This window comes from Callospermophilus lateralis, chromosome 18, assembly GCF_048772815.1.
Source record: "Callospermophilus lateralis isolate mCalLat2 chromosome 18, mCalLat2.hap1, whole genome shotgun sequence".
In the NCBI taxonomy this organism is placed as follows: Eukaryota; Metazoa; Chordata; class Mammalia; order Rodentia; family Sciuridae; genus Callospermophilus; species Callospermophilus lateralis.
In genome coordinates, this window is record NC_135322.1 from 54,012,957 (window position 1) to 54,040,542 (window position 27,586).

A 27,586-nucleotide genomic window follows, 5' to 3' on the forward strand; every position below is an offset into this window, starting at 1 on the left:
GCGGTGACCCCTCGACAGGACACGAGCTCCCACCGCAGAATGTTTCCACTTTATTGTCTGTAAACTCTTCTTTGGTAAACAGAAGACAAGAAACCCAAGAGAAGGGAGCACGCACGTACAGAAGGCGCGGAGAGGGCAGAGGCCCTCCGCAACGGGAGCTCCGGGAGACAGCGACACCATTACCGAGGCGGTGGGCGGAGCCGGAGCCGGGGTGGGCGTGGCCCAGGGAAAGGCGGGGCAGCGAGAGGGGGAGGGGCGCGCGCTCTGTTGGACCGAGAAGCCTAAATCGTACAGCGAATGAGCTCATGCATCACAGCAGAGAGAACGAGGGAAGCTCCACCCCGGCCCCCACCCACCTTCCATGCAGTTGGCGATCCGCGCGGGCAGCGCTCTGTGCCTGGCCGGGCTCAAAGAGGCCCATGGCCTCCCGGCCTCCATCTCTCCTGTCCGGCTCTGCAGGCTGGTGGTGTGCAGGTTGCAGGGGTGGGGGAGGGGCGCTCACAATCTCAGGGTCTGGGGAGAAGGATCAGGACAGCAAGGGCAGGGGTTGCGGGAGGTAGGGAATCAGCCCCTGCCTCCCCTTTACATGGGGGGCTCGCTGCAGAGCACAATCTCCAGGTCCTTTCGGTAGAGCTTCCCCGCCTCGGCCAAGGACATGACGCTCTTTCTGTAGTTAGTGAGTTGTTGGATGTTCATTTCCTAGGAGATGGAAGGAGAGGGTGAGAGCAGGCTTGGCGAAGGGCCCCACCCCAAGGAGCCCTCCTGCGCATTCATAAACACACTGGCCTGAGACTTTCTTCCCATCCCAGGGCAAGTGGCTCACAGGGACACAAAGCCCAGGCTTTGGATCCAGACAGACCTGGGTTAAAACACTCTCACTCACTGGCTGCATTCCTTTGGGGATAGTCAGATTTTTTTTTTTCTGAGGCTCAGCTGCTTCACCTGTGAAGTGGGTGCCTCACTGAGGTGTTAGATGATTAGAGGGAGGGGTGAACGTGAACACTTGGTACAGAACCTGTGCCAAGCACTCCAAAAAAGGATATCCATCACGATGCTGGTTGCTATCTGTGCATAACTTGTAAACATCCTCCATCTCACGGGGCTGCATTTACTCAGAGCGAATCTCAGTCCCCACAGGTGATGGAGGGATGGCCAGGAAAGCCCCCTGATCTATTTCCAGGTGGACTGGACCATAATTCCCTAAGCCTCCCGCATGTCTCCACCACAAACAAAACTCACCAGCCCACTTCTTGTTCACTGGCTTCTTGTGGGCCTCTAAGGTATCCATGAACATATACTCATGGAAAACGGAGACAAAATTAAACAATACTACACCTGACATGCCTTATGTTGAATGTATGGTGTGCAATAATTGCTTTGAATACAAACAGCCAGTGGGTCTGAAATATAGCAAGGTCACCATCAACACTGGAAATATCACTTAAACTCTATTTCCCTTCCTTTTTTCTACCTTTTTCCTCTTCCTTCCTGATCCTGCCTCCCTTCTCTTTCTGATATTTCTCTCTCTTTTTTTTCTGTATTGAAAACATTGGCAGATACATAAAACAAACAAACAAAAAAACCCTCTCCATTCTGCTATAAGAAAACGGAGGCATAAAGACTAAGATACTCACTAAAAGGTTGGACCAACTTGTCATAAATATCCTTAGTTTGTCCTCTGAGCCCTGAAGTCTACCTAATTATTTACCTGGCCTACCTGTCCTTGATCACCTCTTTTTCAGTTCCCAAAGGTCAGTCTTATTCATTGTTGTTTAGGGACATCCCCCCACATAACTGATTTCTGGTTTTGTACCCCCACCCACTCCAAGGGCACTTTGCAAGCATCTCTAGTCTGGGGGACATCTTTCCTAAAGTTGTAAAGTCCCTGGAAATGTCACCTGATTCATAACACTGGAGTGTGCCTTGGCTATCTGCCACTCAGGAACTAAGGAAGGGACTCTGCATTATCAACCCCATGCTTGAGAAAACTCCCATGGTGAAATGTGGCAGTGGAGAGACCTTGTGTCCTAGAGGGAGGGGCTGCTTACTTTCTATGTCTCCAAGTTTTGCTTGACACTGGGGAAGACGTTAGTGAGTTGCCATGGCCTTAGGTGTGCTAAGAAATATTGAAGTCCAATCCCATCAGCCTGTCCCTTTAGGAGCCTCCAACATTAATCAGCTCAGAAACTTTATCATAGTCCGTGCAGGCACCATCAAAATGGAATTGCGTATGCCATGTGAGCTCACCACAAATGGCCGTTCCTTTCCCAACTCAGGTGCTGTTCGTTAATCATGCAGCTCAGTCTACTGATGCATTCTGTCCTTCCCCAGGTGCCAAATCTAGGGCCTGGTCCAGGTGGAAGGCTCTCAGGTAAACAGCTTCATTAATATCCCATCCTCTAACCTTCAGAGTTGTTTCTGAATCCTGACACCCAAATATTTGTCTTTGTTTCATATGTGGGGTCTGTGCAGGTCTATACATGGTTCTTAGTCAAGAAAAAGCCTAGCAAGTTGATGACCAGGAAATTCAGGTCACTCTGAAATGTAATGCATGCCTCAGGGTTTATCAACCTCAGGTGTCAGACAGGGCCTTATGAAGAATAATTGTGCCTCATTAATCCAATTATAGTTAAAGACATTTTCCATTAAGGTGCCAGCATTCCTTGGACGCCTAGGGGTGCCTAATTTTCTACTGGGTTATGGTTCCAGGAAAAAGTTTTTTCAGTTCACATACCTGGTAAGGATTTCCTTCTTCCTAGGAAGTCTTTGATTCCTTATATTTTCTGCCTCTTTCTAAAAGGACTTGTAGGACACACACACACACACACACACACTCTGCAACATGAAATAAATGAAGGATGATATTCAAGATAAAGATAAAGAGATCAGAAAGCACTTGGAAAGACAGATAGACTCAAAGGCTGCAGCAAAATTTTTTTTTTCCTGAAATTGAGCATTAAATTTAGCTCTTGCTTGGCAGCCAAGGCAGTCAGACAACTCAAGGAATTATAGAGCTTGCAACGTCTAATTAAGGAAAGCAGAAAAACCATTTGCTCTCTGAAAGACATTTTCCAGGGGGTGAAGAAAGACAACTGCAAAGGCCTGGTCTCCTGGTTGCAGTTTCCTCTGATCCCTCAACCAGGGCACCAGGGTGAGACCACTGAGGGTGTCTGCAGGATGCCCAAGAGCCAACCCCAGGCAAAAGAATGAACTTCACTTCTCAGCCTTTTCTTTGAGATGAACACACTCCTCGGTGGCTCCTTTTAACTCCTTCCCCAGCTCTGGATTCTATACTGAATCAATTCAGAATAGCTGCTCCCTCCTGCCCTCCAAAATTTCTATGTCAAAAGTCTTTTTGTGTGTGTGTGTGTGGGCAATTTAGCTAACACTGCCACAAGCTGGGCTGTGTCAAAATTGTCATTGCTTTGTAGCATTATTGGCGAGAGCCCACAAATGGAAGCAGACCCAAGTGTCCATAGGTGAGGAATGGGCAGACCAAATGTAGTTTCCACACGCAAAAGGACAGAGATTCTGACATACTACAACACGGATGAACCTTGAGGACATTACCCTGAGTGAAATGAGTCACAGAGGGATTGCATGATCTCTCTTCTATGAGGTACCTTCCCCGGGGCACCTGGCTTGAGGCACTGGCCCAGGCCTCTGGTTCACTTGCTCACCTTCTTGTTCTTCTCATACAGATCCTTCAAAAGGGCATCCAGCTCGTTCTCATCAATGTAGCCACTTCCATCCTGGAGGTGGCAGCAGAGAGTCAGCTCAGAGCTCTGAAACCCAAGCCCCTGCCACCCGGCCTTGCCTTTTGCTTCCCCCCACCCGGATCCATTCCAGGGATCTATCCCGAGGATCTATCCTTCCTGTTACTTTGTACAAAAGAGGCATTCAGACCATGTAATGATAGAATTACGTGTCACTCTGTCCACCAGCCAGTGCAGGAACCAGGCAGTTCAGGACAAGCCTTTTCTCATGAATATATATAAATGAGGTTCCAGAAGCATCTAATTAGCTCCTTGAGTCTAGGGGCTATTTCACGTCAATTTCCTAGGCTGGGTATGTAGCTTAGTGGCAGAGTGCTTGCCTACCATGTGCAAGGGCCTGGGTTCCATCCCAGGCACCACGAACATAAATAAATGAAGTCTACCTCCGACCCTTTGGTCATGGATAAGACCACAGAGTCACATGGGCGTGGTGTGGGGTGTGTGTGGAGGAGGTCATCACAATCCCAGCACTGATTCTAGTGCAGCCAACTGGCTGTGTCTCCAACGTGATCACATTTAGCTTCATCAGCCTCTTCTAACTATTCTTTGCTGCATTTTAAAGAAGCCAAACCCTTGGGCTTCTCAGGCCATGGATAGAGGAGGACACTTGTTTAATCAGAGAGCAGAAGATGCTGCAGGAAGGAACCACATGGCCCAGTGCCCCTCTGGAGAGCTGATCTCTTCCCACAGGGCTTGGGGGTGGGGTGGGGGGAGGTTAGGGGCCGGGGCAGGCCCCTGCTTTTCCATCCTGTGTGGATTTGCTTCTCTCACCTTGTCATAGAATGTGAAGATGGCATTGAACTCCTCTGAGGTCAGCTTCATGCCCTGTAAGGACCAAGGTATTAAAGACAGGAGCCAAAGCCCTGGAGGGTGTGAACACGAGCATGCGCGTGAGGTGTAAGGTGTGAGGTGTGCGTTGGATTGGGGCAAAGAGGGGCAGAAGGTCCCGGAGCTCAGAGAGATGAAGGGCAGGGAGGAAAGGAAGAAAGGCAAAGTGGCTCTTTTACCTGAAATTTAAGCAGAAAGTTTTCCTGGACAGGCAAGAGTCTGCAAGGAAAATGTCAGAGCAGAGATTAGGAGATGAAACACAGGGAAGGACCATGCAGACAGGGGCAGCAGTGGAAATGATGTCTGAGCACTTTGTAATCCGGAGTTGATGAAAAATTGAAGAGGGAGAGGGACAAGGTGAGTTTTGGCTTTGTCTTGGGCTTCTTGATACCTGGACCTGCCACTCTTTCCACCCCGCCATCTTGGCAATGGGAGTGGAAGACAGGAAGTCTTGTTCAAGGTGACACGGTGGTGAGGACAGGCACTTACCGGGACATCTCTGAGAGGCCCAGTTTGCCATCCCCATTCAAGTCAAACATCCGTAGCTGTTGGGGACAGAAAGAGGAGCTGGCGTTATTTGCTTTGACCTTCTCTCACATGGGGCCTTGACCTGCCACCTCCTTCCACTGAAGAGGGGGAGGATGGCAGAGTGTGCTCATGCCTCCTCTCAGGTCACCCGGAGGCTAGGGATCAACATGGTCTCAACCAGTGACTGGGAAGGACAGCTGTGCCTTGGTTCCTGTTCTTCTCTCCCCTTCTCAGGGAGAGGGGTGGTGGAGGGATACCAGCCAGCACCAAAAGGCCCAACCTCTCCAGGTTTATCCTCTCCTGGGCCTCAGGGCTTGCCAGGGAAACAGATTGTCCCCACCGCGACCCCTCCAGCTCACACTGGCCCAGAAGTCAGCTTAGTGGGGATCTTGAAGGATGTGTGGGGCATGAACTCACATCCCTATTGACAGCTGCCACTGTGAGTTGCTTCACCCAGGCCAGAAGAACCAGCAAACAAAAGACCCTGCCCACCAGGACTCCAGTGGCCTGCACCCCTGGGAGGGGGGACACTTCCATTCACTCACTATGGTTTGGGTGTATTCCTGGAGCTTGGGTTCATCATACGGCCGGTTGGCCTTCTTCAGCAGGTCCGACAGGAATCCCTGGAACACAAAAGGCCTCTTCAGAGCTTGACTCACTATTCTAGTCCCTCGTTCATTTACTTATGTGCTCATTCAGACAGTTGACATGGTTCTTTGAGGTCTACCAGTTATGTAGCTTATGTTCCTTGATCTTTAACACTTGTGCAGTGAACTTAAAGACCTTAGGTAGCTTCTGGCTGCAACCTTTTCCCATGCAATAGGTGGTAGAGACTGGCTCTATCACACAGGGCTCACCAGTGCCCCAAGATCAGTGGTTGCCTAGAGGAATTTAGGGATGGATGTACAAGCCAGAAGACCAATCTTTCTGGAATTGCCTCCAGGATGCCTGTCCTGGGCACTAGGGTGTAGAGGAGCATGGGGTGGTTGAACTCTGTGGCCTTACAGCTCCACATTACTGATTTTACAGGGCTTCTCTGAATAAGTCCAACCATCCAGTGCCAAGCTCAAGTACTCCTAAGCAGGCCATGAATCCATGCTCCTGGTCCAACGTCCCCGCCCTTCCCAGGTTCCTTAAACCCTGGCCACTTCAGCCTCTGGCTCATTCTCCACATTCTCCATACCTTCCCCAAGGCTCATCCTACCTTGAGCTCATTGGCTTCGATGTAGCCACTTCTGTCGGTGTCATACTTCCGCCAAGCCTGCAAGGGGAATATCAGCCTGTTCATAACCCGCATGCCTCCTTCCATTTCTCCTTAATGGACCAGGCAGGATCTTATTGGAGGAGTAGAATGGGGACATGGGGATGGTCTAGCCCAGTTACAAAGGAGGAAATGAGGGGAAGTGTCTTAGTCAAGGTCACACAGAGAAGGAGAAAACTGCTTGAACAAGGCCACCCTACTCTAACTTGATGCAGGACTGGGTCCTTCTTTGGATCAACTTGTAACTGGTGTTGATGTTTTCTAAAGTGTTAAACCAAGTGGCTTCTACCAGGTCTAGAACGGGGATCTAGTGGATCTTATTTTTGTTCTGGGCATGTGGGTATCTTTTTTCTGCTCCGAAAGCTTCCCATACCAGGTGGGGGCTGGAAGTAAGGGGAAGAGCCCCCTGGTAAGGGAAGGAACGGGCTCACTGTGCCCCCTCCTCCATCCCTCCACCACAGGGCAGCCATATCTGATGGTGAAGCAGAACTGGTAATCAGTTTCTTTTGTATGACTAAAGCCACTCCCCTACCTTATGATTAAAAACATCCTTTTAAAATAGGAAACCCCCTATCAATCCATATGGTTCAGGGAGGTTGACCCCATGTCCACAAGTGGGCATGTGACAAATGCCTGCCCAGTCAGATGCCTCCCTGGATGGATCCCATCCCACACTGATTGTGGGTTCTGATCTGAGTCTCAGTTTGGTGTCCACTGGAACCAGGCACAACTTTCTGAACACAGAAACTGTAGTGACATGGGTTTGACTGCCTCTCTGTTCTGTCCCCTGGAGCAGGAACAGACATTACGCAGGAGACACAAACACAGTAGCCATGGTCTTAAGATATTCAGAACTCTTTACCTCCCTTCCAAAGGTCGAACCTAGTTCTCCTTCCTTGGCTGTAGACTGGATTGAGGGACTCACCTCTAATGAAGAGAATACGGCAGATAAGAGAGTGTGTGACTTCTGGGACTGGGTCATAAAAGGTAGGTATGGCGGCTTCCTTCTCTCACTCTCTTGGGTCACTTGCTCTGGAGGAAGCCAGCTGCAGTGTCATGAGGATATTCAGCACTATAGAAAGGCCCAAGCAGTAAGTAACCAAGCCTTCCTGCCAACAGTCCTGTGAAGGAGCCACTGAGGAGATGTCATATTTCCTAATCCCAGTCAACTCTTCAGGGGACTTCAGCACAACTGACATCCTGACCAGCAGTTTGTGAGAGACTCTGGGCCAGAGCCACCCAGCTAAGTTGTCCCTAAATTTCCCAACATAGAAACTGTGAGATAATAAATGCTTATTTAAGGGTGCTTTGGGGGATAATTTGTTACGCAGCAATAGATGACTAATACAATATCCTAGGAAAGTCTGGTCCTGTATGCACATGCACTGAGACCCCCAGCCTTTTTACCGAAGTCCTCTGGTGGAGAAGAGTGAAAGTCTTGAGGTGGAGGTTCAGGGCAGAAGTTGCTACCCATGTCTGGCCAAGAGGCCCAGAGAGCTCTGTTCCCCTAAATCTTGGGATTATTTTGGTGTCTTGGATTTCTTATTTCTTAGATCCTCTTTCAAGTTTTGTTCTCTTGACTTTTCTTCCCTCTATCCCCTCTTGGCTCCAAATTGCACACCTGAACACTGGCTAGATTTGGTTTTCTGACAGCCATCAATCCTGTTTCCTGAACTTTATCTCTGGCTTTCCCCACTTCTCCACACATGCTCCCTGTATTGACAGGAGTGTTCGAGTTTACGGATAATTTAAAGTCTTTCTTTTACATCAAACAAGGTGGTGTGATTTTCATGGTGCATCAGCGCCAGGGCTCAGGAAATTTGGTCCCAATTTTTCAAAGCTAGGAGACAGGAGCAAATTCCAGCAAAAGAGTTGATGTGCTGTAGACAACTTTGGTAGATGGTATTTGATTAGGCAAATGTTTTTTTCTCTGGAGAAAAAAAAAAAATACCTCGGGTTCCACCAAAACATGCCTTCCTGTGCCCAGAAAACCCACCCTTGAAAAGGCACTAAGAGATATGTGCAGGCTTCCAAGTATGACTTCACCAGCCACCTGCAGGTATTTAGAGCATTAGAATTTAGCTCCTCAGTGGAGTCTTGACTGAGAAAGGAAGCAGACAAACTCCAAGATACTGAAAAGGCAGGTGACCTGCGGGGACCCCAGTCCTCCACAGAACAGAGCATCCCCAGCTGCTTTCCTTACTGATCCTGTCAGCAGGCCTGACCTCCCTCCCCGGACCCACCCCCACCGCAGCTGGCTGTGGGCTCTCACTCTTGACTTCTCTTCCCCGCCAGCGCCTGGTGCCCATCCATCAGGGTGTCCTTATTCTCTTCTCATTCAAGGAAAAGAGTTCAAGAGACCCGGGCTTTGTGAAATCTCAAAGAAGTCCTGAGGTGTCCCTAAAATTAGAAGTCAAAATGTGGTGCTGAGCAGCGGGTCAGGAGCTGAGAGCACAAGGCTTTTGGGGCTTGGAGGGACCATTTCCTGTTTCTGGCTGATAAAAACAGAAAGAACGGATACCCCAGAAGGGATTGGTACTGCAGGAAGGTGGGATCCCAGGAGGTGTGGCGGTGGAGGGTGCTTGTTCTACAGTTAAGCTGGGGCTTAGAAGAATAAAAGTGTGTAAGAATATGGAATCATGCCAACCACGCGGAGATAAAATGCTAATAATTTTGAGGAGGTGGGGGAGAGAGGCTTTTTGTGCCTCTAAAAGCATCTCTGTTCCCTGAAAGCTATCCTCATCCCTATCTGGACCAGAGATGAAGGAGAGGCCAATTTTTGTCCACTTGTCCAGGGAAAGGAGGGGTCAGACACAGTAGTCCCTTCTCTGTGGACAGAAAAATGGACACTCATAAAAACAGGACCCCCCCCCCCAATTAGAAGAATAAGCTGTAGTTATCTCCCCCGTAGTCAAAAGAACAACCAAGACATAATCCAGAATGTCAATTACCAGCTTATGGGATCTTTCCATCTCAGAAAAACTGGAGAGAATCCTTTAAAGCACCATAAAATTAAACCCATATCTGATGCTTAGGCAAACTGCTCTTAAAAATGACTCTCCGCCTTGAGAATTGGTTCTTTCTCACCGACTTTGTATCCTTGTGGGGAGGTCGCTGCTGTGTGGGTTTCTGGGCTGGCTCTGCTGTTGTTCTCAGCAGTAAATCATGGGAAAGGGATTCCTGGTGACTGGGAATGGATTTTACCTAGTGAATGGCAACTCTGAGTCTCGTTGAAGATGGTCGTTAAGTATCAGAACACATAGTTTTCACGGTGGGAACAGGTTGGATTTCACTCTGAGAGACATACGTTATGAATGGCTTGGGTGCGAAGTCCCAGAAAAATGGTAAAAAAAATAATTGGTAATTGGCTGGATATCAGGATTAGTAATATGGATTGAACCATCCAGAACTTCCAATTTTTACATGTCAAAAAGCAGTTCAATATCAGCAGTTTTATATGGTTCCATCTATCTATCCTTGAATGTTATTCAAAAGACATTTGAATTTTGTGTGCAATTCTTATTGCAAAGGGGCAATGCTCATTTTTAAGGGGGATGCTGGAGCCCAGACCACAGTCAAAGATCAAATCCAGAAGACACTGGAAACTGGCGTTCTCACTGGGGTTTTCCAGCTTTAGACCGGCACATAAGTCTATCCTTCCCAAACCTTGGAACTCTGACTTCCACTCTGACTAACTGGAAGGGTAGTGGTGGTAAGATGAGCTGGAGCCCGGCTGAATGAAACAAGAGTCTTCACTGCAGTCTGATGTCATTTGCAAATGCCACCGTACATCCCCAAAGGGGAGATGCAGGTACATAGCGTGCCCCAGTTGTCTTTGACCCAAACTTTTCATCTTGATCCCCACACTTTAGCAGGCACACGCCACCTGGGGATCTTGTTCAAATGTCAGCTCTGATTCAGCGGCGCAGGGAGTCTGCCTTTGTGACAAGCACCCAGGTGGTACTAATGCTGCCGGGCCAGGCCATGGACCACACCCTGAGGGGCAGAGTTCTAAGGGGTTTAGCATCTCCTAGGGATCCTTAGTGGGCATGAATGTGGGCCTGGCTTTGAACACAGGAGGAAGGCTGGTCCCAATACCTGGAGAGAAAGTCTCACCTCCATAAACTCAGCGCTGGAGCCCACGTGCTGTCTGAAGCACAGGAGGAAATTCTCTTCGGTCGGCAGGATCTGTGCCAGCTGGAGACACACAGAGCAACACCAACATTAAGCGGGGACCTCAGGAGGGAAGCAGAGTTTCCATAGGCAGGATGGAAGGGGCCAGTGGAGGGGCAGTGTGGAGGCCACATTTCTACTGGCTTCCCTTCAGAGGGGAAGAAGATTGTTCTGAGAAGAGTTTCTGGGTTACTGCAATCCTTAGGATAGGAGCAACGGGACAGACAGAAAGGGATACTCCTTTAACAAGCAAGCACCCAGAGCCGGGCAGTTTGGTGGTTGCCTGGGGTGAGATGGCCTGCTTCAGGTAGGAGGAACATCTGTGGGTGACAGAATGACTGCATCTTGATCCATTGAGATGGAGATCTCATGGTCTAAAATCTAAACTCAAGAATTTTGACACTCTAAATGGATGCAGTTTATTGTATATAAAATAATACCTCAACAATTTGATTCTCAAAAATTATAAATACGTTCATGCAGTAAACACTGCCAGCTGCCCACCAACTGGCCTTCCCCCCCTGCTCCCAGCCTCCTCCGGACAATAGCAAATCATGTAAGTCAGATAAATGTGATAATTCCACTCCCTCTGCCTGTGATTGGCTTACGGGTAGGCCTGTGACCCAGTTCTGGCCAATAAAATGTGAAGGGAGGACGGCTGAGGGGACTGGGAATGGTTTCTTTGCACCTAAGAGGGGCCTTTCTGCTGGACATGGTGGGATCTGGGTGTGGTACCTGGATCTGCTGCAGCCATCTTGCTGCCAGTTGAGGAGGAAGGTGTTTTGGAGGCAGAGAACTGCAGAGAAGCAGAGCTGCAGCCCTGGCCTCCTTTTCAGAGCACCAACCCCTGCCCATGACCTTTGTCATTAGGAGCTTTTCTTGGTTGCTTTTCGGCTGTGGTAGAGTTGGAGAGTTTTGGACAAAGGCTGCATGGACCATAAACCCTAAAGCATTTACAGTCATTTGTATTTTTTACAAAGTCTGCTGATCCCGGTTTAAGCCCTTGTGACTGAGGATTTTCTGACTGTAGCACAGACGTCCACAGCAGCTGTTCTGGTGCCCCTCCTGGTGCATCAGGAAAGGGCAGCGAGGGGACTAAGTGGGCAGGTGGTGTCTGCCAGAGCCCAGCCTCAGCCTACCTCACGCTGCTCTGTAGGCTGCAGCACCATCCCTCAGCGGCCCTGAAGTTTGCTAGCTCACTGCTCCTAGCTGGCCCCTGCACGAGAGCAGCCCTCAGACAAACCAGAGCTGCCCAGCAGGGAGGTTCCTGGGCTCCCCATTCCCCAGAAAGGGGCAGCTTGCTTCCAAGGACTGACAACATGGTGGCCTCCAGGTGGGACCCACTCTGTGGCACAATCCACACCCTAGAGCTCCCCATGAGGTAGCAAGGTTGGCTCTGGCAGACACCACCTGCCTACTTAGCCGCCTCTCTGCCCTTTCCTGACACCCTTTCTTCCCTTCCCTTAAGAGTTATTCTGCAAAGAATCACATCCATTTGAACTGCTGTCGCAGACTTGGCTTCTAGGACAACGGGCTCTAGAGCAGCACCTGAAACAATTTACCTGGGGGGAGCTATGCCCTCATTCACGTACCACCATCTGACCCCTTGACCATGAACGGCACACTGATCACCAGAGTTTTCGACAGACATGTTTGTATATAAGCATATGCATGTGTATGTATGTATGCATGGATGAATGAACACATGTAAGTATACACATTATGCATAGTATATAAATTATGCTTATATGTGTAATTTATATATGTGTAAATTATGTATCTATATAAATCTTTCATAGTTGTGCCTTTGGATGCCTTGAGGTGGGTGGGGCATGAGCTCTCCTGTCCACCTGTCTTCCTCTCCCTACTCTCTTCAGTTGTGCTTGTCCCACACTTGTGCATTGACCCTGAGGGCCCAGGTCCCATCACACGTTGGCTGGGCCTGGAGAATGTGTAGAGTCTCCTCTTTCCCTGGGTGGAAAATGTGTAAAGGGCGTCAGCTCTGGTTTGTCTGAGGGCTGCTCTCCCTCACGGGGCAGCTGCCCTTGTTCTCTTTGGTCAACCCCAAGCGCTGAGGGTGGATATCCTTAGGGCCTCATTGGTGGATCTTGTCATACCCTCATTTGGGTACCCAGCAGGAGGCATGTGGCCAGGAGAGGCACAGGGGTCAGACAGCCCTTCCTTTGCTGGGACCTTGCACTCACCTCCGCCATCTCGATTTTCCCATCCGAGTTCTTGTCATATTTCTGCATAAACTCCTTCATCTTCTCCCCAAAGTTGTCACTCTTTGACATCTGTGGAAAGAGCAAGGGCTGATTTTGCTGCCACCTCGCATGGGAGCTGCGGGTCTCAGTGCAGCAGTGTCGGGAGTCATCCTGTGTCCTGACTGGCACTGAGCTGGTACAGCCAGTGCTCTGAGGGATCTGGGCCGTGACCTTTTCCTTGTCACCATCCCTCCCAATCAAGTCGTTTCTTATTCAAGTCTCCGTCGCATAATTTTCAAAGTGGGACAGCACATGCTCTGTACCAGGTTATTCATTGCCTTCAAAACGGATTCAACCACAACTCCATCAGAAGGGTTTAGACATTTCCCATTAGTCAGATGGGAGAACTGAGGCCCCAACATTTTAAAATTTTATTTCCCCACATTTTTATTGGTGCATTATAGTTGCACATAATGGTGGGATTTTTTTGTTTGTACATGCACACGACATAACAGTATAATTTAGCCAATATCACTCCCCAGCACTTCCCTCTCCCTTCCCACCTCTCAACCTCTGGTCCCTTTCCTGTATTCTACTGATCTCCCTTTGATTTTCATAAGATGCCCCCTAAACCTTTCTTTTCCTTTTTCCTCTCCAGCTTCTGCATATGAGAGAAAACATGTAATGCGACCCTTGACTTTCTGAGTTTGGCTTTTTTTCCTTAACATAATGGTCTCAAGTTCCACCCATTTTCCTGCAAATGACATAATTTCATTTTTCTTTATGACTGAATAAAACTTCAGTGTGTGTGTGTGTGTGTGTGTGTGCATGTGTGTGTGCGCGTGTGTGACATTTTCTTCATCTACTCATCCATTGATGGACACAAAGGCTAGTTCCAGATTTTGACTATTATGAATGGTGCTGCTATAAACATAGGTATGCACGTATCACTGTAGTAAGATGACTTTAATTTTTAAGGATAAATACCAAGGAGTGCTATGGTTGGGTCATATGGTGGTTCCATGCCTAGCCTTTTGAGGAACCTCCGTGCTGATTTCCATAGTGGTTGTATCAATTTATAATCTCACCAACAGGTGTAAAAGTGTTCCTTTTCCTCTACATCTTCTCCAGCATTTATTACCACTTGTATTCTTGATGGTTTGCCATTCTGACTAGTATGACATGAAATCCAAGTGTACTTTTGATTTGCATTTCCCTAATTGCTAATGTTGTTGAACATATTTTCATACATTTTTGGAGGCTCCAACATTTTACCGAGACAGATTGTAATAGAACCTAAATTAATCCAGTGCCCCTGCCCAATATTTAATTGTTCATTTCTCTCTTTGAAGACTAACTAGCAATTCCACAATATTTCTTACTCTGGTTTTATGCCAGGAGGAATATGAGATGTCATTTACATGGTGAGGGACAATTTAAATAGTGCATTCAATTATTCTGACTGTAGAAAAACAACTTAAGTTCCTTTAGTCCATTACTTTCTGTCTTTAATATAAGGCTATCCTGGGCTGGGTTTGTAGCTCAGTGGTAGAGTGCTCACCTAGCTTGTGTGAGGCACTGGTTTTGATTCTCAGCACCGCATATAAATAAATAAAATTAAGATCCATCAACAGCTAAAGAAAAATATTTTTTTTTAAATGTAAGACTGTCCTGAAGCTTTTACATCTTCCCCTGGTTTGGGATGCTGTGGATTATTTGCACCAAAGAGATCTTCCTCATCCCTATCAGTAATGAATCCACAGTGGGCACCTGATGCCTTTGCTTCACTTATCTGTTGATTTCCTGTGTTTCATGATTCCTAGTGGAAATTCTACCCATTCCAAGGACTTCTTCTAAATCCCTTCTACCACCTTTACCTTTGGAACTAGTCTCAATTTGCCAATCTTTATGTGTTGGTCAACATTTATTTATTTATATTTACACCCGTGCATGGTGTGATGTCATGTATTTATCACAAATGTGGTCAAACCTTTTGAGTTTTACCATGGCCCCTTTGAGGTTAGTGGACTCTCCCTCTTAGACTCTAAGAAATGACTTTTTTCAAGGTCAGCCAGTTAAGGATAGCCAGAATTTGAACTCATGACTCCTGCTTCCAGGACTGACAGTCTTCCTACCATTTAACAAATTGTTCTGAGTCTCAGTCATGGGTGACAGCAATTGGGATTGTTGTTGGCAGACTTGAAAATCACCCTGATGCCATCTGAGGAAGGGAATGACTAAGAGAAGAATTTCAGATTTGAAACGTTCCATTAAAGCACATTCCTCTGCCTGGTCCATGATCCTGGTGTCAGTTTTGAAGCCCTGATTTCTGTAATCCAAGCTTCATTATTGTAGTAATGAGGGTCGATGAGACAAGTATTGATAAACCAGCCCATGAATCATCTCCGACCCTGTAAGCCCAGGGTTGCTCTTCTCACTGGGGTGCTCTGCTCAGCTTTGAACCAGGAGCTCCTGGGTGATTGTGGCTCATCTGTGAACTGCTTCCCGACGAGTCATGAATAAGCAGTGGATAGGGCAGCAGACGTGCAGCAGGGGGAGAGGAGAGAGACCCTCAAAAGACCTGAAGGAGCTGGTGGGAGGGAGTGGGCTCCATCTTTCCAGAACCAGTCATGGGAGTCACAAGAGCCTGATTCCAATCACCTCAACTTTTCACTATCACAGACCTTCACACAGAAATGACATTCCTTTGACTAAAGGGGCCTGGCTGTGATCTGGAGTCTCTGAGTTCAGGCTCAGAAGTTCAAGACACCTCCATGCACAAGGCTGGCCAGTACTGCTTCAGAACAGTCCTCCATTTTCCTCCAGCTCCATGCTGAGGATCCCAGCCTCTGTTGGGCTACAAGGGTGGTTCTCTACTGAGGACCTTTCTGTCCCCACCTAGGGGAATTCGAAGGAGGGTGCTGCTGGCATCTCCTGGGTAGAACTAGGCATACTGCTGGACATCCTACAATACACAGGACGCCCCTGCAACAAAACTAGCCCCAGATATCAATAGGGCTGAGACTGATCTAGAATGATCTAGAATGCAGACACTGAAGACCCCTGAGCATCCAGTCTCAAGTCCTTACCCCTCTGAGGCATCTTAAGGAGGCTGTGGACTCTGTCCCTAGGAAAAAAAAATACTTCATGCATACATACACAGAAATACAGCTATGTAGCTTTGGGGGGAATATTGACCCTGGGCCAATTATGTCACCTCTCAATCCCAGACATCCAAGATATGGAGATAAGGTGCTCTTAGGGAGTGTTCTAATAATTTTTCTTTTTATCCTTACGGATAAAAAAAAACCTTGAAGCATCAAGGCCAGATGCCGTAGGAGCAGACCATGCTCAAGGCCACATGGGTCAGGGCATAGACAACCTGAAATGATGGGGAAGGGGCTGGGCTTACCATGCCAGAGCCTTTTCTTGCCTTCTCCAACTCTTGGAAAAAATTTTCTAGCTCTTTACCTTCAATATATCCATTTCCTGTAAAGACAGAAAAAAGAAAATAATAATAAGTGCCTTCAGCTAAAGGGGGTGTGTTTTGGAATATCAGGAGTGCGGCAGGAAAGCGGGGGGGATTCCTGTAGAACTTCTCCCCACCCATCCCCCAACAGTAGCCAGCAGAGTGAGGGATATGGGTTCCACCCTCAGGGCATTTCCATGCAGAGATTGACAGGGGTCCTCGGGGTATTCAGCCAGAGAACAGTGGGGAAACTAGCATCTGACTCGAGCTGGCAGAAGTGGATGGAAGCTGGGAGCTGTCACCTCAGTCCGTGACCTTCAGGGAAAGCACTAGGGGGCTCAGTGGGAGTCAGTCATCTGCATCAGGTTTGTTAGCAGGTGGAGGGCTCTGGTCAGAGGCAGAAGTTGGGCTCTTGGGATTGGAAAGGTATATAGAGTTGAAGGGTGTTCTCCCAGAATCCACCTTTACCTGGAATCTCAGAATGTGATTTTATTTGAAAGTAAGCTCTTTGCAGATGTCATTAGTTATCATGAGACCAAGCTGGGCTAGGGTGGGCTCTAAGCCCAGCAACTGGCATCCTTATAAGAAGGCCATGTGAAGACACACAGACACAGGGAAGAGGGTCATGTGACAATGGAGGCAGAGATTTAAATGCTGCATCTACAAGCCAAGAAAAGCAGCAGATTGCCAACACCTCAGAGGCTGGGAGAGAGACTTGCAACGGCCCCTAGCAGGAACTAGCCCTGTAGACACACACCTCAACTTCAGACCCCCAGCCTCCAGAACTGTGAGAGGACACATTTCTGTGGTGTAGGTCATCTAGTTTGTGGTCCTTTTTATGACAGTTCTCAGAAACGGATACAGAAGGACACGGTGAAAGGAAATTATTGAACCCATCTCATCTGCAGGATGGATTATTATCACGAAATGGGATTTCATATGTAAATCACACAGTCCATTATGAGTGTGCAAAAATGTTGGTATTGCTTGAATTCAATTACCAGAACCCGTGTGCAAGATGGGAATGAACCTGAGGAAGAAGCAAACCGATCAGAACCAGGCAGCAAGGTCAAAGCCTGACTTGCCAGAAGATCACAAGTGGTGAGAGGTCCTGTCGGGTCTTACACCTTGAGCCCAGATGGCCCAGGCACCAGGGGCCATGGCCATGGTTAGTGTGCTATGTTGGAGTGGAGGCATTTGTGGGAGGGAAATCAGGGCTAAAACAAGCCTTCCCAGGCACTACTACTGCAGATTGGAATCTCCTGGGGATCTTTAAAAAACATGGTGTCTGACTCTCACCTCCAGACATTCTGATGTAATTGGCTTGGGGTGTGAACTAAGCATTGTGATTTTTTTTTTTTTTAACTCCTAGATGATTTTCATGGGCAGCAAAATTAGGAAACCACTGAACTAAGTCAAGTTCTAAATCTGATCCAAAGCCAGTGAGCAAGGTTCCCACAGACGAGTTTTAACCTGAACAGGAAAGGGGCGATCTGCTTCTTCAAGAGAGATTGGAATTACAGGCATAACCAAAAAATAACCTGAGGGCATTCGTCCTGGCCTCGGGATGGGGTGGGAGGTTAGGCCCAGCCTCTCCTCCTAGTGCCACCTGAGAACTTAAATTCCAAATAAATAACAAAGGCACTCTGCAGTGAAAATGCCACAGTAAACACTGTATGGAGAGAATCACATGAGGTAAATTATGCATTTTGTGTGTAGGGAAAAGAGGTGATTGCAATGTGAGTCCCCTGCTAGGACCGGGTGGTCATCTTTCTTCCTCTGCAGAAATTTTTGGGAGAGTTGGAATTTTAGAAGAGGATGGTGCCTAATGGCCTGTGGGGCCTGCCAGAGTTGGGGAGGGAGAACGGAAGGGGTGGGAAAGGGGCTTTCTGAGCAAAGGCTCAGCCATCTAGTTGATGCTGTGCTGCTGGGCTGGAGGAAGAAGTCACTTGGTCTCCTTGGTCACTCTCTGCAGTGACCAGGCCTTCCTCCCATAGCTTTGGTGCAGCCTCCTCCGGATTGAGAGGGCCAAGTCGTGTCCTTGTTCTCCAAGGCTTTGCAGAGTCAGACAGGGAGGTAGAAAGCTGAGCTGGGCTCTGGGTCTATCTGCAGCTTCCAGAAGCCTGAGGATGTGATGGGAGGTGCAGGGGGCTCGGAGCTGGCACCAAGAATGTGCATCCTGGTTCAATGAAGCAGAGGCCACAGGACCTGGACCCTGACCCACGTGGGTGAGGGTGTGTTTGTTTGGGGAGTGTATCTGGAGGTGCTCTTCAGAGCCAACAAAATGGGTCATGCTGCTGGGCACGGTGGCACACGCCTGTAATCTCAGGGGCTTGCGAGGCTGAGACAGGAGGATCACAAGTTCAAAGCCAGCCTCAGCAAGAGCAAGGCACTAAGCAAGTCAGTGAGACCCTGTCTCTAAATAAAATGCAAATTTTGGGCTGGGGATGTGGCTCAGTTTTCAAGTGCCCCTGAGTTCAATCCCTGGTACCGCCCCCCAAATGTGTCATGCTGCTCTGTGGGGCTGCCCCTCCTTCTAGCTACCTCCTAACACTCGATGCTCTGCTATTTCTCCTCCAGCCCCTTCACCTACTAGGTCAGGAGTTGGCAAAGTTCCTGGGCCTTCCTCATTCTTCTCCTACCTCTATCATACCTCAGTTTCTTTAATTATAAAATATGGCTCATATGGCTGCTGTGAAGATTCAGCGGGACCCTAATAAACAATGCGCCTAAATTGCTGGCCCAAAGTGAGCCTCAAGAATGCCTGCAGCCATTGCCATTGCGGCTGGAGTCTCAGCCAGCCACTGGCTCAGGGAAGGCTTGGCCTTGGGCCGCTTGCTTCAGGCTGGGAAGATTGGCAGGGGCTGAAGGAGGCAGAGCGGGCTCTTCTGACCAATTCCAACCCCAAAGAGAAAAGTAGAAAGGCACAGACCAAGAGAAGTCACTTTCTCCTCAGGGGTTTTCTGGACCTTGTTACAACTTGCAATAAGCATTTATTTTTACTCCATCTCCTTTGAAGGCTGGGAGGAGGTTCAATGACCTCAGGGAACTCCAGCAGCCAGTGCGGCAAAGTACCGCAGGACACTTCTGAATGCCCACAACCCCGGTACGGAAACCAAGTCTTTCATTTTTCAGAGCACTTTTGACTTCCTTCTTTGCTTCAAGCAGACACTGTGAGGCCTGACTATGTGTAGGGCCTGTGTGGGTTGCCATGGGGACCATGGGGATGAACAGAGGTGTCCCTGCCTTCACACCACAGCATCTTCCTGGTGACAGAAGAAACCGAGGCACAGAGGAGGTACGTGACTTGCTCAGGATCACACAGTGAGGCAGGACCAGAACTGGAGTGTCCTAATTCCTGCTTGGGGCTTCCTTCCTTCCTTCAATCCTTACTCAGCATCTATGGAGCATGCGTTTCAGGCTGGCCATATACGAGGTGCTGGAAGGGCAAAGGCAAGCCAGAGCGGTCCTGCCATCCTGAAGCTTATTTCTGACTGGATGGGGGGTGGCAGAAAGGCCGACCCTCAGCGAGGAAAGGATTTTCCACCTGGTACTTGAGAGCGTGTGGAGTGCAGTGAATGAAGGCTAGTGATGTCCCAGAGGTGACTCCCAGGCCTGCTTGGGCAGATCGGGCCAGTGCAGTCCTCTCTGAGCAGCCCCAGGCCCTGGGAAGAGGGAAGGAAAGGTGAGGAGCGAACTTAGAGGCAGGGTGAGGGGACCGGGGGCTGGGCTGGTGGCATGGCAGAAGGAAGCCCCTGCAGCAGAAGGTTCCAGATGAGCCCCTCGCTCCAAGCTGGGACCACGCGCCTATAGCCCCCGGTTTCCGTGTGCCTCAGCCAAGGGATGGAAATGCAGTTTGGCACAACCTTTTCTGTTTTTTCTGGGACCTCTTATTGGGGGGTTGGGGTGACTGGCCACCAAGAAAATCTCACAAGGATGAGCATTGATAAAGATGTGGTTACCATAGTAACCAGCACTCCTAACCTCCTTATCAAACCGCATCAAGTGAACTCGAGGGAGAGGGGGCAGGGTGGGAGCCTGGGACCCTGCGTCCTTTCTGAACCTACCTCTTGCTTCCATTCTTCACCATCACGTGCCTCAGTTTCCCCCATCTAGAGGGGGACAACACTTCTTTACTATGGAAAGCCTTGACTTTCCAAAGGAGGCTCCACCCTATAAGGGTTTGCTTATTTCTCCCTGAAGTTCGTATATGCAGATTTTCTAAGAGTTGAACAGGTAAGAGGTTCCTGAGTCTAATTCTGCCACCAGCTCTGTGCCTGTCCATGTTCAGCAAGTCAATACCCCTTGTTTTCTCTATCTCTACAGTGGGCATAACTGCTCATGTCCTCTCTATAGAGTAACCATAAGAGCCACACAACAGGATGTTGTGAAAGCATTTTAGAAATTGTAAAACCTTCCTGGAACCAAAGGTGTGTGTTTATGCTGTCTCCTCTAATCGTCTTCTGAAAACCCTTCAGCCCAGAGGGTTCCAGCAGAACTGCTTTCATCAGAGTACCGGTTCTCAGCCCAGGCTGGTTACTGGAATCACCTGGGAAGGGTTTACACCATTGCCTGCCCTTCCCAGACCTTCTGACTTAATTGGTGGTGTGGGGTGTTTTCCAAGCTCTCCCGGTGATTCTAATGTGCAGTGAAGGTTAAGAACTCCTGTGCAGCAGCAGGCCTCACCTGTAAGGTGCTTGGAAAATTATCTGGGGATCTTATTAAAATGAAGATTCTAATTTGATAGCTTTAGAATAATGCCTAAGGGCTTGCTGTTCAAGTGTGGTCTGTGGACCAGTAACATCAGCATTACTCGAGAGCCGGTTAGAGATGCAGAGCCCAAGGCCCCTCCCTATACCTTCTGAACCGGACTCCTCTTCCCCAGAGCACTGATGTTCAGCCATCTGTTTTATTACCTGGCTCAGGTGATTCTTTAACATGCTAACATCTGAGTTATAGTTGATAGTTCTCAAATCGTGGTCTAGACAGGCAGCATGGGGGTCACTTGAGAGTTTGTGAGAACTGAACATCATTAGGCCCCACTCATGACCTATTGAATCTCTCTGGGGGCCATGGAGGCTCTGAGACCTGTCTTTTAGGGAGCCCTCCTGCATGTTAAAATTGAGAATGCATGGCCTGGATGCAGTGACCAGTCTCTTCTAGCTCACCAATCTGCTAAGTGCCCCAGAATGTGTAGGGCAGGGAGGTGGGAGGAGGGAAGTGACACGGTTTTGCACTTCCCAGTGACACGGCATCAAAGCATCCTGAGGTCAGGTCACTTGTTGGCTGCACAGACAACCAAGTTCAAATTGATTGAAAAGCTAATATCCCCATAACTTCCAGCCTAAGCATTCTTTTTTTAAAAAAAGTGTATATATTTTTAGCTGTAGTTAGACACAATATCTTTATTTATTTATTTTTATGTGGTGCTGAGGAATGAACCCAGCACCTCGCACGTGTTAGGCAAGTGCTCTACAGCTGAGCCACAGCCCCAGTCCCCACCTGAGCATTCTTTGGAATAGTCAAATCCCACCTTTTGAGTCAAGAAATCGACTCCCAGTATTATAATTACTTTCCCTAAGGCACACCAAACAAAGCTTTCTGCTTCCCACCTCACCTGCTCTTCTTCACAACCCTGCCAGGTAAACAGATGGGCATCATCAATCCCACCTTATAAAGGGAACTTGGAGGGGGAAGGAGTTTGGTCACAGGGCTAACTGAGAGCCCAGACCAGCCTCTTTGCCTTCTGTTCAGCCTGGCCATAAGCTCTCTCCATGTCTGTATTTGTCTGGGTTTTTCTCTCTGTTAATTACACATATGTGCACGTGTATGTGCATGTGTGTGCACACCCCTATCTCCCAGTAGCTTCTGGAAGAACAAGTCCCAGGGCAACCGCTATTGGATGAATGTTTGGACACTTGGATTTCAGTCTGTTCCTGGGCTTTGCTGCTTCTGGAGTGTGACTCTGGAGCTGGGCTGTGTCCCCTGAACCTGTGGACAGCAGGCTGCTGAATGCTGGGCTGAGCCCCAGGCATGGAGGAGACCAGAGGATGGGGCAGACTGGGTGAGGGAGGAGGCAGCAGAAAGCCAAAGCGGAGGGGAGAGGGCCGGAGCTGGAGGCCCCAGATGGGGCTGGCTCGGTGAAGGAGGGCATCTGATGCAATCTGCCAGGAGCCACGCCAGCCGGGCTGCCCGGGGAGGCTCTGTTCCTTGAAGAGCCTTGTGCCTGCTCTATTAATTCGGGCTCCCTAGGTATTGGAGAAGATTTCCCCGAGGGGTCTCCTGAGCCGTGGAAACCTCCCGAGGGCTCAGCTAGCAAAAGCCTCAAAGATGGAAGGGGAATAAACAAGAAGAGTTGGGCAGGGACGTGAGCCGGCGGGTGGCTGCCCAGGCAAGGCAGGCTGAAATGTCTTGTTTGTGAAAACCTGTCCCCTGGGCCACCTCCCTGGGGACAGACCCAGCACCCCTCCCTGGCTGGTGCAGTCACAGTCTGAGAGGCAGGACCATGGTCATCCAGAGGGCAGAGCTGGCACATCATGGATACCCCACACCAAAGGGCACAGTTAATGAAAGGATTGGAAACTTGGGGGAGAAAGCAAAGAGGGGTGGGGACGTGGATCCAGGGCTATCCCAGGGGTCGGGGCAGGAGGTTCTTCTAAAGAGCCTCAGAGCCTCCCATCATGCTGGGCCGAGATGTCTAGAGACCCCAGAGATTCCCAACAGGGTAAGAAGAAAGCCTCTGTCAGATGATTTTAGTCTTGGTTCCCAGCTCCCAGCCCACTGACTTTAATGGCATAGCTGTTTTTATAAATCCCGTGACTCTCTTATGAATAATAGTTAACTTACCTTGTGAATATTGTATTTGTGTAAATACTTAATATCTGCTCTGTATCTTGCAATCCTTTGTGGCGAGCCTTCCCTGGTCATATGTCAGGAGTCTTACTTGTCTTACCCAAAACCAGTCGTCCAGACCTCTCCCCACCTCTGAGAGGTGCTGCTGTTCTGGTTTTCCTTCCCTTTTTCCCTATGGGGACAGAAAGGAGCAGTGACCAGCACCCTGGGTGGGCTGATCTGGATACTGGGTTCTGGCTGGTGGTCCTTGGAGGTGTGTGGTTTGCAGGGCATTTCTGTTAGGACCTCTGGGCTTGGAGGAAGAGGAGAAGAGACAGGGCAGCACTCCTCAGCTCTGCATGGTCCTTCCTAGTTTTCGAAGTCCTGCAGAGCAATGGGGCTCAGAGGACCTTCAGATAAAGAACCAGGCTAGGGGCTGGGGATGTGGCTCAAGCGGTAGCGCGCTCGCCTGGCATGCGTGCGGCCCGGGTTCAATCCTCAGCACCACATACAAATAGGGATGTTGTGTCTGCCGAAAAACTAAAAAATAAATAAAATTCTCTCTCTCTCTTAAAAAAAAAAAAAAAAGAACCAGGCTAAGTCCCCGTGAGAGGTTTTGAGAGAACCCCTGCTTCACGGGGGCCACTGGCAGTGGAAAAAGCCCATAAGAGTCTGGAAGGCGTGTGTATATGTTCTTTTAGGGAAGTGTCCAGAAAATTATCTTCTTTTTACCTCTTTATTGTTTTCCTGTCTGTATAAGAAAACACGCCCTCGTGAAATTACCACTATTGTTTGGTATTTTCCCCCCTCCCCAAATATTCTCCAATGTACTTATGTCATTAACAATAAAAAATGGCCTCATGGGGCTGGGGATATAGCTCAGTTGGTAGAGTGCTTGCCTCACATGCACAAGGCCCTGGGTTCAATCCCCAGTACCACCAAAAAAAAAAAAAAAAAAAAAAAAATGCCCTCATGAAAGTATTCTTCTATAGGTTTTTTTTTTTTTTTTTGTACCAGATATTGCTTAACCACTGTGCCATATCCTCAGTTCATTTTTTTGTTTTTAAATTTTAGGGTCTCAGAGTTTCTCAGGGCTCATAAGTTGCTGAGGCTGGCTTTGAACTTATGATCCTCCTGCTATAGTTAAACAAACATCTTGGGCATCTTTCCATGGCAGCACAAAAGCTCCACATTAGTATTTTTGGTTGCATAAGAGTCCACCGTAGAGATGGTCATCATTTACTTTTCTGATTCTCCTCCCCGCAAACCTTCAGTATTTCGAAGAACTTGTGAATGGGTTCCCTCATTCACATACTATTTTGCATGCGTAGGCTAGCTATTTTAACTATGTAGGGTAGATTCTTGGAGGGAGTGGGGTTCCGTACTTGGTCCTGTGGATATCCACTTGCCTCTGGGAAAGGACTCATCTTCTCCCCACACTCCTTTTGCTTCTAGAAGGACAGCAAGGACTAAGGCGTTTCTTTTCGGAGTCACAACTTGACCAGCATGGAATGGTGGCCTCAGTCAGAGCCACACAGAGAGGGCATGTCAATTCTAACCTGGGCATCTCTCTGCCGCCTGGGTCTTGTAGCAAAAAATAACCAGGAAACAACAGAACAATGGCATCAGACATGTGGGGGTCCCCACCATGGAGGTCACATGTGGAAGAGCCCTAGACCCCACCTGGCTCATAGGGTGGTTGGTTGTACCTTCCTGACCCCTGATGTTGACTTCAAGTGATAACATCTGAACCCTCCCAGTGCCTGGCTTTGGTAACCACTGAGGAGGAGTCACGGGTGGTACATGAGACTAGGCAATCAGGTCCCCGGCCTCTTCCTGCTTTGCTGTGTGATCTTGGGAGGAAGTTTTGCTTCTCTGAGTCCCAACTCTCTACTCTCCAAATACCTGCTCTTTTTTTTTTTTCTCCACCACAAGGCTAATGGTAATTTTGAAAACAATCTCTCTGGGCAAGGACACTAGGTTGAGTTTCTTCCTCTGTTTTAGAACAGCTGAGTAAGGGTCAGTGCCTCCTACCCCCCAAACCCACTCTCCCTGGGATCCAGCTATTTCTTAAGGTCTCCTTGTCTTTGTTTAGCAGAGCGTCCAGAAGGTGTGGGGAGGTGGCTCCCTCTCTCTGGTGGCTGTGATTAACTGGGCTCCAGTGAGCTCACTCCAGGGACCTTGTGAGCTGCAAAAGGAGGGTCCTTCCAGAGGTCTTTAAGGCAGTGAGCACTAAAACTCTTTGAGTTGGGAAGAAAGCCTATGTTGCAAACAGAAGCCAGAGTTGGCCAGAGAGGGCCAGGCACCTCACCTGGTGAGCTGTTGGACTCACCTGTAGCCTGAAGGTATTTAGGAGGGGAGGGATGGGCACAGAGAAGGTCAGAAGTGAAGGTACAGAGCAAGGTGGCCCCAAAGCTACCTCTGGAGCCTTCAGTGGCATCCCAGTTTGGCTGTATGTGCATTTCCATACCACCTCGATTTCATCTCTGCCACCTTAACCCTCTTTGTTTTCCTCCTCCATTAGATCCAGGGTGCTCCAGTCAAGCCAAGGACCCCTTTCTAGGATAAAAGGAAGTGCCCATTGCCTCCGAGGCTGAGTTGGGGGCTCTTCTGTGGGCAAGTGGGAGGGAGATTTGCATCTGTCATCACAGAAAAATCCCCTCTTCCAACTCCAGCAGGTGTCCAGACCCCCACCTGGGTGGGGAGACAACACTGGCCAGGCACCAGCACCACCACTAACTTGCTACCCAACCTGGCCCAGGTCAGGCCTTCTTTCTCTCTCTCATCTGCAGGAGGGGAATCTGCCCAACAGCTTCACAGCGGGACTCAAACAGGGTGCAACGGTTTTGAAAAGTACAATATTTCAGATTGTTCATCAGCTCAAGGCTTTGCATGATTACTGAGAGGGCTACTGATTTCCCCATGCAGAAAGGGGAAAGTAGAATTGTGGAGTCCTCTGTTTATAGCTGACTCATCTAGGAGGCCAGTGGTATAACCTTGGCTGTTTGGTAACTTTCCTTGAATCATGCAAGTCTCTGGTGCAGATAAACGGGCAGGAGCATCCTTAGGGGATGTACATGCCATGTGGAATACTGAGGCTGCAATCTTATTACAGTTCTTTTCACCAAGTTTTATGGAAATACAACCTCTCCTTAGCCCCATTTTTCAGATTGAACAATCCACCTCCTCCTGCAGAAATTCACAGACAGTTCACCGTCCTACCCAGATATCCAGATGCCCAGTTCTCTACTTCCACTTTTTTATTGCCTCCAAGGAAACAAAACTTCACCCATTAAGTCCCTAGACATTAACCCTTGCCTCCCCACAGCACTCTGAGCAGAGGATCTCTGTTTAGCTACCTCCACACTCTGCTGAGGTAAATCAGGGAGGAGGGAAGAACTGAATGAGCCACCACCTGGTAGTGCCTCCCATCCCCCTCACTCTCAATCCCAGGATAAACACCCTGAGCCACCACCCTGCCAACGGATCTGAGATGCCAGCACATGTTGGATGCCAGGACCTTGGAAAGGAAATCAGATGGCTTATTTATTTTGAAGTGATGGAGAAAAAGTCTCCAGCGACATCAGAAGCCTCTATGGTGGGGCTTCCCTGTATGCCTGAATCAGACCACCATAGATGCTTGGAGTCCCAAGTGCTAGGAACGATCTCCAAAGGCCATTTGGTCTGGACCGCACTTTTGGGGTTGGTCAACATCAAGACCACACAGTTTAAGATTATAAGTCTGCCCACATCCAGAGATAGAGTCAACAAAAGCACCCAGAATTATCATCATGAGAGAATAGGGAGGCTGGCACCCTAATCCTGTTCCAACACACCCACTGCTGCTCTGATTGGGAAATCCAGCCATGGGGCTGGAAAATAGACAAAAGAAGCCCAGGTGGGTGCTAAGAGGCCCAGGTGCCATTCTCCACTGCTGGTCCTGGCCAACCAGGCTGAGGGAGCCCAGGCTTTCCCGTCAGGATGCCCCGAGTGCCCCAGCTTCCAGAATGGTGATGGGGCTAGCAGCACTCAGACAGGGGAACAGAGGGAAGAAATGAGTGGGCTTCTGAGACCTGTGGCCACAGCAGTTGGAAGCAAGAAGTTATCTTTAAGGGAAAGGTGGGGAAGATGGCAGGGGGAATCATGGGGTGCCTTTTCCTGCCTAGGCCGCCTCTCTGGGAAAGCTCCAAGTTGCCCGGAATGAGAATGCAAAAGCGGTGGGCTCTGTGTCCACCTCGGTCAGGGAGGAAAAGTTACTGACAGCTGTCTCCAAAGCATCTGAATGTCTCCCAGACTCGAAACCCTGATCCCAGCAGCCCTAGGGGGAAACGCACACTGCCCGCACTGACCCATGCCCCCTGCCCTTCCACCGCAGGTCCCCCGGGGACTAAGAGGCATCAGAAGTTGGGAGCTCTTACTGACCGTCTGCGTCAAAGTGCTTCCAGATTTCCAGGAACTGGGACGCTGTCAGCTCCGCCAGGTGCAGGTAAGGGGGCTGCTGCTGCGGGCTAGCCAT

The 27,586-nt window shown here is 49.0% G+C and overlaps 1 protein-coding gene and 1 non-coding gene across 4 annotated transcripts; one reads left to right on the forward strand and one right to left on the reverse strand.

Moving 5' to 3' along the window:
- Positions 1-582: 582 nt before the first annotated feature.
- Positions 583-27,586, reverse strand: Calb2 (calbindin 2). Of its 3 annotated transcripts, XM_076839097.1 has the most exons (11): positions 27,493-27,586; positions 16,183-16,259; positions 12,771-12,860; positions 10,510-10,590; positions 6,337-6,393; positions 5,678-5,755; positions 5,094-5,149; positions 4,784-4,823; positions 4,548-4,601; positions 3,681-3,752; positions 583-699 (listed from the first exon to the last, which is right to left on the reverse strand). In XM_076839097.1, the coding sequence occupies exons 1-11, from the start codon at positions 27,584-27,586 to the stop codon at positions 583-585; spliced, it is 816 nt and encodes a 271-aa protein (XP_076695212.1). The 3 variants fall into 3 exon arrangements, with proteins under 3 accessions (XP_076695212.1, XP_076695213.1, XP_076695214.1); XM_076839098.1 differs by lacking the exon at positions 12,771-12,860; XM_076839099.1 differs by lacking the exons at positions 583-699; positions 4,548-4,601; positions 4,784-4,823 and having other exon boundaries at positions 3,707-3,752.
- Positions 23,939-24,011, forward strand: Trnav-cac (transfer RNA valine (anticodon CAC)). Its single transcript has one exon. It is a non-coding gene; the product is annotated as a tRNA-Val (tRNA).

Bases quoted from the DNA above. Each gene is read 5' to 3' on its own strand.
- Calb2 (XM_076839097.1), bottom strand. From the start codon at position 27,586: ATGGCTAGCCCGCAGCAGCAGCCCCCTTACCTGCACCTGGCGGAGCTG. The intron at 16,260-27,492 runs GTCAGTAAGAGC...CTGTCTTTACAG, and splicing joins GAAGCACTTTGACGCAGACG to GAAATGGATATATTGAAGGT. The intron at 3,753-4,547 runs GTGAGAGAAGCA...TGCCACCTCCAG, and splicing joins TCTTCACATTCTATGACAAG to GATGGAAGTGGCTACATTGA.